Below are 16,250 nucleotides of genomic sequence, written 5' to 3' on the forward strand. Positions count from 1 at the left end.
AGTTAACCGCTGTGACACACTCACTGGTCAGTGCAGGCACATTAAGAGGTGTTATTATACCAGTTTTCACCAGCTGATCTGAGTGAAAGCGAGGACACGGCACACACAGTGGCTAACATCTTGTGATTAACTTATGCCAAGTTAGCTAGTTCTCCTTTTGAACCCAAGCATTAGCATAATTTACTAAATAAACTTCATGTTCAAATGTTTTCTGGGGTGAAAGGAGCCGTTTTCCCATATAATGCAACACAGTCTATGGACTACGTCTGCAACCATAAAAGCTACTGGTGGCCATTAAAGATAAAGGATGTTTAAGGCACTTTTTAAACACTATGATTAGTAGCATTGTGATAGTGGAAGAACTAAAAGAAAATTAGTCCCAGTAAGGGGCTTCCACAGAGTCACAGCCATGATTAGATTACAGGTTCCTAAGGAAGTAAGTCCACAAACCCACAAAGAAAAAGTGGATCAGTTGGTCCTCAAAATGGACCAAGAGGTTTCCTCACTGAGAGACAAAAAAGAACTAGATGACTAAAGAAAGAATACAAGATGAAATACTTGGATAGGCTAAGACATGCAGAACAGAAAGAGAAGTGGGGTGGGGGGTGGGTATTTAAGCCTTGGGAGTTGTAGCTATGGAGCTGGAAACTTGCAGTGAATGGAGTTCACCCTATCCATTAAAAGGCAGCACTGATTTCTTCAGAGACATGCTCCACCCTCTGGTTTGCATCTTTGTGGTGAGGGATTCAAATTGCAACAAGATAATGAGCATAAACGCACCACAATGTTAACATGCGAAGACCAAAGTGCAGGGCAACAATGTCAGCGCGTGCTGCCCATTAGTCTAGCGACATTTAACACTGTGTCTGTGTGTATTTGCTGCCAAAACAGGCCTGACTTATCGAGGCATCAACTCCACTAGATCCCTAAGGTGTGCTGTGTTACCTGTCACCAACATGTTAGCAACAGATCCTTTGAATCCTGTAAGTTGGGAGGTGGGGCATCCATGGACTGGACTTGTTTGTCCAGCGCATTCCACAGATGCTTATTTGGACTGAAATCTGTAGAATATGGAGGACAAGTCAACACCTGAAATGCAGATTTTTCTTCCTCAAAGCATTCTGGAACCATGTTTGTTTTGTTGCAGTACGCATTGTCCCACTGAAAAACGCCACACCCACCAGGGAAGGCAAAAGGATGTGCGTGGTCTACAATACATTGGTAGAAGCTGTGTGTCAAAGTGACATCCACATGAATGGCAGGACCCAAAGTTTCCCAGCACCCAACACCTGGTAATGCACACACTTGACCATCCACGTGATGAAAAATAAAACATGATTCATCAGACCAGGCCACTTTCTTCCACTGGGCGATCAGGGCGATCGTGGCTCAAAGAGTTGGCAGTTCGTCTTGTAACCGGAAGGTTGCCGGTTCGAGCCCCGGCTCCGACAGTCTCGGTTGTTGTGTCCTTGGGCAAGACACTTCACCTTCCCCCTACTGGTGTTGGCCAGAGGGTGCGATATGGCAGCCTCGCTTCTGTCAGTCTGCCCCAGGGCAGCTGTGGCTACAACTGTAGTTGCCTCCACCAGTGAGAGTGAATGAACAGTGGAATTGTAAAGGGCTTTGGGTGCCTTGAAAAGTGAGTGAATCGGTTTGGCTGAGATTAAAGTTATAGGTTTTACACAGCTGAATAAATGTTAAAAGTGTGAGATGCGCGAGAATTTACTCCGGTGTGCTGTTATATTTTAGATAGCAAGGAGCAGACGGCTGAGTTTATTAAACTCCACTGAAACAATCTGCAAACTTCATTAAAATTTAATAAACTATCATCTTGTCTTTAGTTAGCACATACCTTAAACACTTAAAGCTGTAAGCTAATGATAGTTATATAAGAGCAGATGCTGCTGGTGCAATAAGCTGTACGCTGTACGTCCAATGGATGCATGATCTGATTAGTCGACTAATCGCAAAAATAATCGGTGACTAGTCGACTATCAAAATAATCGTTTGTGGCAGCCCTAGTCAGCACGGGCACCCCGACTGGTCTGTAGCTATACAGCCCCTGCACAACAGAGTGTGCTGCACTGTGTATTCAGACACCGTTCTATCAGAACCAACATTAACTTCTTGAGTATTTGAGCTACTATAGGCCCACACGGGCCTGTCTTTGCTCCCCATGTGCATCAGTGAGCCTTGGTCATCCGTGACCGTGTCACTGATTCAACACTATTTCTTCCCACTGCAGACTGGGAACACCCCACAAGGGCTGCAGGTGTGTAGCTGCTCTGACCCAGTTACAAAATATTGACTTACTCCCTAATATATCTCCACCGTTAAGTTTTATAATACATGAAATTACTTTGACTCATTTACTCTGGCAGTGAATTTCAGTAAGAGCAGTACTCACAACCAAATCCAAGATGGATGTCATGGTGTCGTGACATCCATCTTGCATACGTACCAAAACAAAAAACCCTCTGCAACATATTTCAACCTTCCTTGAAGTTTCAGCAGATTACAAAACCTCACTAAGTAAGGTGATGGAGCTCTAACTTTCCATAACCAAATACAGCTTCATCCGTTGGGTCTGTCTTCTCTGTTTTTGGTGATTTTTGTGTTAAATATGACTATTTAAGGATCTGCCGCTGACAGCTGACTATGCAGAGCATGACTCCACGTGTGCGTGTGCTCATTAGAGTAAATCCCTGTTATTATTGCTGCTTAGGAAACACCAGGAGACAGACGTACAAAGACCTCTGGCAGTCTGACACACACACATGCACATGCAAATACACACTTGTATTTCCAAAACTTCATTTCAGCTTATAAAATATAATTATCTTCACCTTCAATTATAAATTCTTAACAATGAAATCTTTGAATTTACTTTATGAAAATTGCTTCATTTAATCTGTGTAAACAGATTTATGTGACTACAAAACACACACACAGACACACACACACATTCATGCACTGAGGCTGTGCACAGCGGGATTACTTTTGCACTTTAACTACTTTCAGCAGGATACCAGTGTGTCACACATCCTATTGTAGGGGCTTGACTCCTTTGTGGAGATTAAAAGCAATTCCCGTTAATGTAATTATTCCATTTAAGAATGAATACCTGGTTTAAGGTTCATTTTAAGTTAAGTCTCCAGGAAATGTCCCCTGCAGTGATGGAAACATGTCTACACGTGTAACACACTGACTCACTGATTCTCCATCTGCTTGTCTTTGATCTGAAGGAAAATCTTGAAAAGGTGATCTCACCTTTATCATGACTGTATAAAATGACACACTCATCATTGTTGTGCATTATTATACTGAGTGTATAAAAGAAGCTTGTTTTGAAGCTCTCTCATAGCGACCATCATTATCTGAATAATATTTTGCATTGTGGTGCAAACTAAACCACAACCTGTAGACAAATCAGGTGTCCGCAAAATGGCTGTGAAAAGCTCCAACGTCCACGTATTTGTGGCTCATCAGTCACAAAGCTGCTTTTATAAGCTCACTTCAAACAAACAATCAAACTGAGGAAGGATGGATGGTGTGCAGAGGCTACTGTCATGTTCGTTCATTCATTTGTTTACTCGGCTGAATGCCAGTGGGTAGGTACACAAATCAGGTTTAGTTCACTCTAGCAAAAGTTTATTCACCCTTACCTGACAAAGCCAGAGGTGAAGCAGAAAGAAACAAAAACTTTTCTTAGTTTTTCTTAGTAAATTCGGTTTTCCTGCTTCTGTCTTTCCTTCCTCTGTTTTATCATTGTCCTCTTCCTTTGCATTTTGCATTTTTCCTTCCTTTCCTTTGTCTTTTCTTTCCACCTCTCTTTCTGCTGGCATTTTCCAATCCTCTCTTCTTGTCTTTCTTTAAAAAAAACTGTCCCTAGTTTTGAAAAAGTCCTCCCTTGCCTCCCTTTTTGTTTTCTTTTCTCCCTTTTTTCCTTCTGCCGCATCTACTTGCTGTGATTTCCAGACATCCTCTTTATGTTTCTTTCTACTCTTGAGGTGGGATTTTCTTCCCCCCCAGTGATACCAGCGTAGCTACAAAAACAGCCAATCAGTCCCTTTGTCTTTTTTTTTTTTGCCCGCCTGTCCTGTTTGGTTGTTTTGTCATCATAATTGTTGTCTAAAGGCCGAGAAAGATGCCCAGCGGATGTACTTTACCAAGTGCACCATCCCGGCCTTGCCTTACTGGTCCATTTGATTGACCTTTGTTTTTATTGTTTATTTTATTTTATTTTCAGTTGTTACATACGGGACAGACATGACTGGGGGAAGGGAAATGGTGAAAAAGAGGGAGGGAAAGAAAAGCAGCAGGGAAGAGGAACGGTGAGTCCCTTTGTCTGCCTGTCAGGTGTGTGCATGTCTTTCAGGACGTTTGTGCTCTTGATTGCTCCATTCACACAAACTCAGGTGTGTTGACTTAGCCACTGAAATGCTCTGCACCCCTACAAGTGACCACATTTTAAGAAACAACGATTTCAGGACTGACATACAAAGGCCTTCACACAGTCTATCTAAATAAATCCAATCCCTGAACCTCCAATTTCGTTAGCTTGCTGCTATTAAGAGATTCACTTTTAATTTGCTTACAGTGTAAATAGGATAAAATGGGTATAAATTGTATATAATGATGGTAGAAAGTCAGAAATCTGCAGGTGCGCCCAACAGCAGTAGATCAGAGATGTTGATTAATGAAGTGCATTGATCTGAAACTGAAATAAGAGCTATTTATTTAAAGGAGCAGCAGTCTAAGCGGAGAGGCCTAGACCCCATCTCGCAAGAGCCATGAGGCCTTTTCCCAGTTGGATATGTCTGAAACACCTCATCTAGAGGGCACCCAGCACACATCCTGGTGCTTGAACCACCACAACTGCATCTCTATTCTGAGCTCTTATTAATGACCAAGGCCCTCTGCCAATCTAATGCTGAGTACTGCATTTCTCCTGTTTGTGTCAATCTTATTTCATCAGTCACACTCACAGCCATAGGTCAGAGTAGGAACAGAAATTGGGGGCTTTATTTTCAAGCTCAGCTCTTTTTTTTAACCAAAATAAAAGAAAAAAACAGCATCCATATGCCTGTTTTCACCAGCCCATATGTCAAACTCCATCAAAATATGAAACATGAAAAAAAAACAAAAAAACAAAGAAAACAAAGAAAACAAAGACTCCACGAAAACTATTCACTGACCTAAATACAGCTCACTATCATAATACTTCATAAAACTGAATTCATTTCAGGCTTCCTTCCATCCCAGAGATTTCCCCTTGACTGGCTTTGGAACACCAGCACAACTGGAGGCAGCGGCCGGGTGGAGCTCTGGGTGGTTCTGCTTTGACTGCACCCAGTCAGGCGTGGAGATGGTTTGATTGATAGAGAAAAGTCCTTTTTAACTTTGCTTCTTTGACATGGAGAAAATTTTAATTGCAGTAGTTTTAACAGTATTTATGCCAAGGCAATAGTTGTTTTTTGTTTCGTTTTTCTGTCCCTCCTTCTTCTGCTGCAGGAGGAGAGACATTTAAATATGGATCCAGGTGTTTGAATAAACACAGATGTTTTCCATGTTTCCCTCCCAGAAAACAGCAAATGAACTGGCAGGCCACAGATTTCAATGATGCTGAGTGACAACTCAAATCTCCTTGGTTCAGTTTTTGAACCAAAGAGACCAGATCCTTTTCCAAAGTGACTTTAGTAAACTCAGCTGCAGACAGAAGAGTAAAGTGCAGCAAGTGAACACAAAACACAGTAATTGTCAGGGTTCATGGGTCACTGATCCATGGTTTTCAATTTGTTTATGTGAACTGTTTATTTTCCATATGTTCACATTTCCTTTATACCAGCCTTCACCAAGCTGTGAGTCCTGGGTTTGGGTCCTATCTTCTCCACATCCATCCATCCATCCATCTTCTTCCGTTTATTTGAGGCTGGGTCGCAGGAGCAGCAGCCTAAGCAGAGAAGCCCAGACCTCCCTCTCCCCAGCCACCTCCTCCAGCTTGTCCAGGGGAACACCAAGGCGTTCCCAAGCCAGTCGAGAGATATAATCACTCTGCCCCGGGACCTCTTCTCAATGGGACATGCTCAGAAGACCTCACCCAGGAGGCGCCCAGGAGGCATCCTTGTCAAATGCCCGAAACAGCTCAACTGGCTCCTTTCGATGCGGAGGAGCAGCGGCTCGACTCTGGCATCCAGGAGGTGAAACTGCTGAGTAGTCCAAAGTGCTGAATCTCAAGTGGCATCATTTGTGGTGTCATTAGCACCCTGAAAGTCACCTAGCCATCATGGGACTTATTAGAGCAATATAACAGTCAACATGTGGATGAATGCTAAGTGGTCTATGGCAGCCTTTCTCAAAGTGTGGTAGGCGTACCACTAGTGATACTTGGGCTCTCTCTGGTGGTACGCGGGAAATCTCCAATTTTTTTTTTTTTAAGATTAAATAATATACCATTGTGGAGGTATGCAAAGACGACGCAAGAGTTCCCGAGGCTCTTCTGGGAGCCAAACAGAAAAGTCTCCCCGAGCGTGAATCCTCTATGAAGAGCAGCCTTTCCTTATCGCCAGTGGTCGTGGCAGCGGGGAGTTGGTGAGGCCAGCTCGCAATGGCAACTGGCGGATGGAGACGTGAGTGAAGAGGAATCCGCCGTGAGTGAAGAGGAATCCAACAATCAGACAGATTGTTGGGTTTTCTCTCTATTTTCGAAGGGTCTTTAACTTCCAATATAAAGGGCCTTAAGGTGACTGTTGCTGTGATTTGGCGATATGTAAATAAAATGGGATTCAATTCAAAATCATCTTTTATTCCATTTTTTTTTTATTTTTGCTGGAACCCATAACTGAAATTAAAATGTAACTACGATGAAACTGCAGTTTTTGCTTCTGTAAAAGGTAAGAACGGGTATTTTACCAAAAAATGGTCTAAAACACTCAAAAACCGCCTGAAGCATCTCTACATATGTCCTTCAACTATTCTTGTAGTAGGGAGTGTCCCTGTAATTTCCATTGTTGTTTTGCATACCAGAAAAATTCTAGTTTTTTCATGATGTTTCAGCTCATTGTTCTCATTACTCACCACCTGCTTTGAATTAGTGTGCAGGGAGGAGAGCCGGAGATGTTTCAACATTTACGTAGCGTTCCCCTGTGACCATCACATGATCGCAGGCTGACACGTTGCTCTCACAATGTTTATTTAGTAGATCTTTTTTCTGGGAAGGAGACAACTAACTAATCTCTCTGAGAAAGCGAAGATGGCATGTGTCTGCAGTGTGTTGTTAGTAGTTGTACTTTACTACCTCAGCAGCTCAGTGCTTCTGTTTGAATCCTGTTTGTGTTGATCCAGCTGAATTTGACTGTAGGGAAACCAGTAGGTTCATCCACTCATACTTCACTCACTGTCTCACCTGGCAGGAACTCCCTATTCAAATGTCTCAAAGTAAAGAGTGAACAGAAGCCACACACATGCCAAAACATCAAAATGTGGCCCTTAAGGTATATAAAACAAAGAAATCAACAACTGTGCCACATTTGGCTTATGAGTGGCATGAAAGGAGATTAGATTAGGCCTTTGTGCTCTTCAAGAGTGTGTTGTCATTTTCATGCAAATACTTGCAGAAAACAAAACAGCACCATCCCCATCTCGGTTCATGAGGAAAATAATCCTGCTTTTGATTGATTCCCTTAGTATATGTATATGACAACAGCTTCATAATGGGACCTCAGTAATGAATGGTTGGCACCATGGTGACTACATCCACCTTAGTGGATGGGAACCAGGTGGCCCTTTATTTTATCATAAAGATGGGTATAAAGTTGGTGCTCACTGAAGCCCACTCAAGTTGTTCGACACACTGGAACAAAACAGATTGGTGACATAAAGTTGATATCAGAAATACAGAAACAAATGGAGTGTAGAGAAAAAACTGCTGCCACAAATTGCTCAGAAACTGGTTCTGTAAAGTGCAACTGTTATTGTAATAAGGGATTTTGTATTACATGCTCATATTTCTCTATTTGGTTATTTTTTGTATTTTTTGTATTTTTTGTTTTGTTTTATTGTCCCATGTCTGGTTTTGTTCTGGTCAATTTCTATCATTTTCCTTCTGTGCTTTCCAGGCCACGTCTCCCCGGAGAGAGATTTTAATCTTAAAGGAGTTCTTGTTTAAGTAATAGTTCAATAAAATGTGAAAACAACTGTGTGTTAAACCCTCCATCAAACGGATAAATGTTCAACTCTGACCGTGTTTTTGTTCTCTTTCACTGCAAGACTTTGAGGTAGGTCAGGTTCCTTTTGTTTGATTAAAGGGTGGAGGAAGTGCAGAAATATTTACTTTTCTCTTGTCTAAGATGCTAGCATGGGCAAACTACTGAGCAGTTAGCATGTCGACATTAGTGTGTAATGCTTATCCAAACCACAGACGTTTGGGGACTTGACATCATTGATACTGTTTTGATATGAAGGTTACATAGAATGAAAATATGGATAATTGTTGTGGTTACATTTTTACAGATGTATATTTTATAGTGTGGGACTATACTAAAAATGCTTTATTTGGGCCCAGGAGATTTCTTTGTTACAGTACTATAAGTGGACACTAGGATAAGGGGCAATAAAGGGAATTTCACATTATTGTGGAAAATTAGAGTGTCAGTAAAATTCAAACTTTTTGAATTTATACTAGAGTCACCTTCATTGGTGATAAAATAAAGTCCCAACACTCTCATCTTCCACCTGCACAAATCTGAACATTTGTTGACTTTGGTTGTTTTATAATGCAATAAACTAAATATGTTGGGGGTCTTGAATACAGATAGTTGAAGGCATTTTTTCATAAATGTTTTCCATTGTGTATAAGTCTGAATATGGTGACTTGCATGAAATGTCTGGAATTCCTGATGTGGACATTTTAAAATCCGAGTTAATGAAGCCTTCTGGTAAATGGACTGATTCTTATATAGCGCCTTTCTACTCTCCCGAAGTACGCAAAGCACTCTACACAACATGCCACATTCACCCAGTCACACCAACACTTCCTTCTAAGCTTTTAGCTTCCTAGCTAACATTCATACTGGATGAATCGGAGAGCAACTTAGGGTTTGTATCTTGTCCAAGGATACTTGGCATGCAGACTGGAGGAGCCAGGGATCAAACCACTAACCTTTTGATCAGTAGATGACCTCCTCTTCTAGGGGTGCAACAATACATGTATCAGTATTGAACCGTTCGATACAGTGCTTTTGGTTCGGTACGCATATGTATCGAACAATACAACATTTTCAATTTATTTTATTAACTTTTCTTCTGACGATGCTGTCTGTGTTGAGCGCTCAGTGGATCTGCGCTCGACTACTCCGCATTTGCCGCGTTATGGCATTAGAGTCATTTTAACGAGATTAACGCTGACAGCACTAGTGGGAACACAACGAATATGACTGCACATTTACGCCGACAGCATCCTAGTGCAAAGACAAGTGGAAGCAGACAAAAACAACAAGCACGCATGCTACAAACTTTAACCGAGTCATTTAGACAGCCGTTAGCACAGGATTCTCCTTATGGGGACCTGATATGTTTCATATGCTGCTGAGAATATAGCCCAGAAGAAGCGGATAGTAGAGCATTTATTTTGGAAAGAGACATTTCTCTGTAATAAACTCTCTTTTCCAAACATGAGTGATTTCTCGATCAGATAGATTTGTTTATTTTTATTATATTGTTGTTTCAGCAACATTAAATTTATAAACTGTACTTTTGAGTTATAATATATATTTATAATTTTAATAAATGACAAATTAAAAAGGCATGAACGTTTTTTTTGTATCGAAAAAATATCGAACTGTGACACCAAAGTATGGAACCGAACCGTGAATGTTGTGTATCGTTGCACCCCTATACTCTACCCCCCTGAGCTACAGCCACCCCCCTGCTAGCTATTAAATGATAGAATGTGAATTTGGACCTGTATGAAAGGAAAGGTGCAGAGTTTACTAGAGTCCCCGGGTTCATGCTTAGACTATATGGACCATATGTGTTGGTTGGTGAAGTCCCATTCTGAAGTCTCAGTGTTGACTGCTGTTGTGTTGACTATTTGAAGCCAGAAATGACCATATTTGAATGAGAGAATAGACTGCTGCCAGCCCATAATGTTAACACTGAAACTGTAGAGTACTAATAAAATTTAAGAATTTTGCTCACCTAAACTGAATTTGCAGACAAACTGTACTTCACAGCAGGCCATGTTTATTTCCAGAGAACTCTACCTGAACACTTCAAATGCTTCAAAAGGCACCAGCAACACAAATATGTTATCTGACTCTCTCCTGGAAAGGTAAAGCCATCAGATAATAAGCAGTTACAACTGCCTGTGCTGAAAAACCTGTCAGTTAAAAAAAATCCTGTACAGTTGAGGGATATAGATACAGATAACACCAAAACAGTATGTTGTACCAGGTTATAAACGTTCTTTTTAACACTGTAAAGCTGGACGTTTTCATCTGGGACTATATGGGGATTTTCTTTTTTACACCCTGCCTCAACTGCCATTGAAGAAAGTGAAGTTTTTTCTGTTGCACTTCCTACTTGGCTTCCTTTCAGCCCTGAAGATTAGAGGTAGACCCCTTACAATGTTCAAACTACCTGCCTAATTTTGTCTAGCTCCCCTTGCGAATGGGTGGGCAAAACATGACTCTTGCCTGTGACGTCACCATAATTATTAAAGGGTGACCTATAGTTTTTATTGTATTTGTTCAGATCAGTGTGGCAGTCAATGAATAAAGCTGTAAAGGTCAAGACTGAGTCAAATTCAAAGGAGTGCGTGTAAGACCATGGTACAGGAAACACACACAAACGCTGGTACATATATCTTTGTGAGGACTCTGTGACATAACACATTCTCAAGACCATAACGCAAAAATGAAAGCCTCCCTATTGTTACTGAATACTGATTCTAATCTTAACCTGAAAAACAAATCTGAACCTAAAGAAAGTTTTGACCAGACACAAAGTCCTCATAAAGCGAACATTAACAACAGCAGGGACAAATGCACAAACTGGCAATGGAAATCTCTCTTGGACATGCCGAGTATCACTTCCTTTTCCTGCCAAGCAATCAGACAGCGCTGCCGCTACCCTATGCAGCATGTTTGTGTTAAAGGTTGTGCTGGAGATAGTGAAACATCAGCAATTCCAGAAGACTCTGGACAATATTAGGAAAAAGATGATATGTTGCACTTGTTCTAGTTTCTTTACTTCAATCTTCTGTAATTTTTGAATTTTATTGAAATAACACATGTAAGAGAAAGTTAGTAAAAATCAGAAACCACTAAAACATAAAGTAATGTTTTCCTGGTTGCACTCCTCTTCTGATCTCGTCGATAACAAATGTAACATACAAGCAGAAAAGCTGGAAGGTGTGTAATGAGTGCATTAACTCTGAAGCAGCCTTCATGCACGACCATTCTCCCTGTAACTTATTAAGACTTTCGACCTACAAAGGGCTTTAGTGGACTCTAGCTGATTTCTGAAACCCTTTTGGCAAAGACAAGATGCTTGACACACTTCACAGTCAATACTCTGTGATATGCTGCAGAAACATTTTGGTTCATAACAGGAACGCACTGATTGTTGAAATCGCTTATTGAAATATATGGTTAATGTCATTTGGGGGTTTATTTGTTTTTCTGATTAATTTCACTCATTTTCAGTACGGTGAAAAAAGTTTTTGTAGATTCAAGAACTGAGAAGAACTGTTTGACAGTGATTAAAATAGTATTTTTGCACCAACGAGGAAATTCCCACAGAGCTATTAGCTGGAAAGTGGACAGGTGGAGGACCAAAGAAGTGGCAGGACTGAAGATCTATCTATAGCTGATCACACAGGAGGTGAGGGTAGGGATGTCACCGAGCCTGATACTTAGGGTAGTTCTCAACACAATAAAAACACAGTGGTGCGTGTTTGCTTCTGGCCCTAGAGTTGATCCAGTTCTACCTACTGTTTGCCGAAGCCTCTTCAAGTGGTCTCGGGCGAAGGCTGGCTGTCAGGAAGCCATTCTTAAGGAAGCAAACCAAGGCTGAGGTATGCCAGTTACTGTGACAACAACTAAACTGAACATCGGTAACAACACCTTTTAAGGACTCGTGAATCTAAATTTGAATTTTTTAGTTCAAATTGTCATCGATATGTATGGAGGACGTCAACAGGAAAGTACAACCACCATCCGCAACCATCTGTAAAACAATGTAGGCTCTGCTATGGTTTGGGGCTACGTGACAACCAGTGGTGTTGGAGATCTTTTTCAAAACTGATGGAATTATGAACTTACTAAATAGTAGGTTGCTCAAGACTTCTGCAAGATACTATAGCTGCATCTCTTCTTCATAATAGCATGTATTTATTTATTTCAGTCTGTCCAAAAGCCTAAAACCGCCACCCCTCAAGGGGCCTCACACCAGGACAACTAACTCTTGCAGCTGAATAATGACTTCTAGCAAATGTCTAGTCATCAACTTGCTTGCTAAAGCAACAGAAAGACAGACTTGTCAGGTCAGGCAGAGATACTGAAGGTGGTCCTGCTGGAGTGTCCCACAGGTCCAATGGTGGCTGCTGAATTTTTACGCATTTCTAGAGCATCATTAGGACTTAAATGAGCCAGCATTACTGTTGCATCAAATTTGATCAAGTATGTGAGTTAAAGTTTTAAAACAGGTTTGGCGACATCAGTAACAAATTTACTCTTGTAAGAACATTATTAACCATCTGACTTTTGAGTAGGTGGGATCTCACGGTGCCCTGGTGATAGGGATCTTAACGGGGTCTCTCATCCAGACTGTTTTGTTCATGTGTCGCCTTACAGATGTAAGGTATCACTGAGTGACCGTGGGGATTTCCTTCCCCCTGAAATAAGGTGAAAAAGGGTCCAGTTTGATCCATTTAGATTCAGTGATGTGATTATGGCACTTTATAATAAAGTGTACTGTTACTGCTGTAGTGGTGATGCTAACGCTACACAAGTCCCAGAGCAGGAGGGCTGCTTTCATATTAACCTCCATCAAAGCAGACATTAAGGCCACTGATGCTGGCCATTAGAAAGTTTCTAAAAACTTCTAAACTGGCTTCACTATTCAGACCTGAAAGCAATGTCCATCCATAACATACACTCAGTGGGTGCACAATGCACCACTGTTGACCTGCACCACCTGCTTTCAGTGGGTGTCACTCATTCTCACACTGCCCAAATCAATCTAAAACCAAAAGCTTCAAAGCCTTCATTTAAAAAATATGTTCAACAAGTTCTCGCAGCACAGGACAAAGTCTGGTATGTTTTCACAAAAACACACTTTGTTTGCAGGGAAAAGCACACACACAGAAGCTTCTCCACAAAAACAAAAAATGCGCATATGTCACCTTCCTTCTTTCAAAACACTGACGAGCCTGTACACTTCTTCACCTCAGAGTCAATCTATCGTCTCTGGAGTTCTGGATAAAGCAGTTCATTGCACGGACTATTTTTCCATCACCTGTGAAACTTTGCAAATGCAAATATTGTCTTTGCTCTTTTTTCTTTAACTGCAGGCTTTCTGCATTAAAGCAGCTGCTCCTGATGCACGTAGACCTATAATAACTCCTCTGTTTCAGGCTTTTTTAATGTCTCTTTATGGATATTATTCACAATCAGTGGTGGGCAGTATATCATATATATCAGTCATATTTTAACCATAATATGACAAATAGTTCCACTACAGCGAAGAGACAAACAAGAGGTTAAATTCATGATAGTCAGAAGCATTGATGTGGATCTGAAGAGGAAACCGGCGCTGACAGCATACTCACAGTTTAATCACACTATTTAATAATCCACAACTAATTCACTTCAACAGGGCAAATATCAAAAACACAATACTTTGTGAAACATACATGTACTAGCAATGACTGCATATTTACACAATGACATCATAGTGTTGTCTTGATACATGCTCAGTCTTCCAGGTCAGCGTTTCTATATAACAGCCCTTACTGCAAACAGTAAACTGTTATTACTATATTAGACAAGGTTGAACTACACATCCTAAAAGCCAGGTACACACAACTAAGGAACAGTGTATCAGATATCAGTCCAGTCCTCTCTTAAAAAGCTGTAATGGTTATGGTGACAAGTGGCCAACAAGTTATATTATTTAATTCCATTGAATTATGTTGCATGGTGCTCTGTGTTTTTACATGCATCAGCAGCAGTGCACCTGTTGCTATCAGGAGAGTTAGTTTGGACTTATTTCATGTCTGGTATTGCATCCTTTTTTAAAAAAAACATAAGTGCCAAATTATGGTCAGGCGAGTGAGCACTGAAATGCTCCACTCACAATACAACCCTCTCTGTTTGGTTTAAAGCTTGTAAGGAGGCTAATGCTGCTGTCAGCTCCGGTTATATTATCAGACTGAACTGAGATGAGACTAGTGCACATAAATCCGCTCAAAAGAAAAGAAAAAGAAAGAAAGAATATTTCTTCATTATTTTAACAATATTCGATCGTGGCTCAAAGAGTTGGGTGTTCGTCTTGTAATCGGAAGGTTGCCGGTTCGAGCCCCGGCTCGGACAATCTCGGTCGTTGTGTCCTTGGGCAAGACACTTCACCTACTGCCCGATGGCGCGATATGGCAGCCTCGCTTCTGTCAACCTGCTCCAGGGCAGCTGTGGCTACAACTGTAGCTGCCTCCACCAGTGTGTGAATTAATAGTGGAATTGTAAAGCGCTTTAAGAGTCTCAAAAAGCGCATATAAATGCAATCCATTGTTATTTATCTTTTTCCTGTTTTGGGTTGTTGTGCCAGTAAATATAAACCCTTTAATTTTATTTTACTTCCATGTGTTTGTTTGTTATGTTTTATTTTACAAAGTTAAGAAAACAAGATTAAAGTGGAGTCTGATGTTGTTTGATGGAAGAATGCTTCCCAGTCTCTTCCTCACAGGGACGGATAGTCAACAACTAATCATTCAACACTGTGTCGGCTCAGCGCTGAGCACTGACACCTGAAGCCACGTGTCGATCTACAGAACCCAGTTTAAACTCCTCATCTTCAGGTTTTAATGAAGCTGGGGGCTTCGCTCAGGCTGTTAACGGATGTGTGCACACAGAAGTACAACGGAGGTGTTCACAGTCATTTCCACAGCGCACAAGTGCACACAGAGCACATGACAGTGACGGTACACTCACCCCAGCGTGCTGACGAAGCCGTTCACCGTGCCCTCGGCATACAGGGATACAATGTCCCCGAAGTGGAGGAAGCTGGATGCAGAGTCAGACATTCTGCAGCTGATTTATTTCAACAGCGAGAGGAACCCGCAGGTAGAGCCGAGAGAGAGGAACTTTCTCCCCCCTCCTGTCCTCTCCTCTCCGTGTGTGGAAGTTCAGAAGCAGCGAAGAAAGTCAAAGTTTCCTCCTCGCATGCAGGGGCTGGAGTCCTGAGAGTTCAGGGGAACCTCTTTACATTCACCCCGCTTCAGTCCTGCCGCCTTCAAGGACTCACCGGCGGCTGCTGCTGCATGACAGCGAACTGTGGAAGAAAAACACTCTGAAGGAGCTCGCAAACTTTTTACAACAGGAGCGCAACGGGGGCCCACCGCTGATCCGTACCTGAGTCTGCTGAGAGGCCGTGCGGAGCACCGGAGGAAACATCTGCGTGGAGATCTTGCCGCAGGTTAAAGTGTTCACACAGAGGCGCAGACACGCAACGCGACCTGCTCCGTCCCTCCCTCTCAGTGTGTGTGTGTGTGGTGGGGGTGTGCACGCTCGCGCGCTCACGCCGAAGACTCGGGTACTAAAAACCAGGAAGTGAGTTAAGGCGTTGATAAGACTGACAGACGGCTTCAAGAAATAAAAAATGCACACACACACACACACACACACACACACACACACACACACACACACACACACACACACACACACACACACACACACACACACACACACGGGTGTAGTGAACGCAACGCGAGCTCGGAGGCCGGTGTGACGCGTGCACTGGCAGCCTGCAGGACGTGTCCGTGCGCTCCCGAGTTTAGTGACATGTAGCCAGAAACGGTTCAAATCAAAAATCGGTCAGAATATTTGATCATAAATACAGCGAGGAAAAAAGACACAGATAAACTGGACCTCTTGTGTAACTCGGTGCAGCCGCTGCATGTAAAAAGGCTGCACAGAGTTCAGATGTTATTTTGCAATCAATAAAATGTTTATATTTAAACTGTAAATGCA

At 41.9% G+C, this 16,250-nt stretch overlaps 1 protein-coding gene across 1 annotated transcript in view; it reads right to left on the bottom strand.

The window, feature by feature from the left end:
* itpr3 (inositol 1,4,5-trisphosphate receptor, type 3) overlaps nt 1-15,767 on the bottom strand; it is a 67,900-nt gene extending 52,133 nt beyond the window's left edge. The window contains exons 1-2 of the mRNA XM_026154035.2: nt 15,630-15,767; nt 15,210-15,549 (exon numbers count right to left, since the gene is read on the bottom strand). Coding sequence (XP_026009820.2) covers nt 15,210-15,301 — 92 coding nt within the window. The 5' untranslated portion in view covers nt 15,302-15,549; nt 15,630-15,767. The remainder of the gene's footprint in view (nt 1-15,209; nt 15,550-15,629) is intronic.
* Between the last annotated feature and the right edge of the window lie 483 nt (nt 15,768-16,250).

The sequence above is a fragment of the Astatotilapia calliptera genome, chromosome 20 (assembly GCF_964374335.1).
Source record: "Astatotilapia calliptera chromosome 20, fAstCal68.1, whole genome shotgun sequence".
Classification (NCBI taxonomy): Eukaryota; Metazoa; Chordata; class Actinopteri; order Cichliformes; family Cichlidae; genus Astatotilapia; species Astatotilapia calliptera.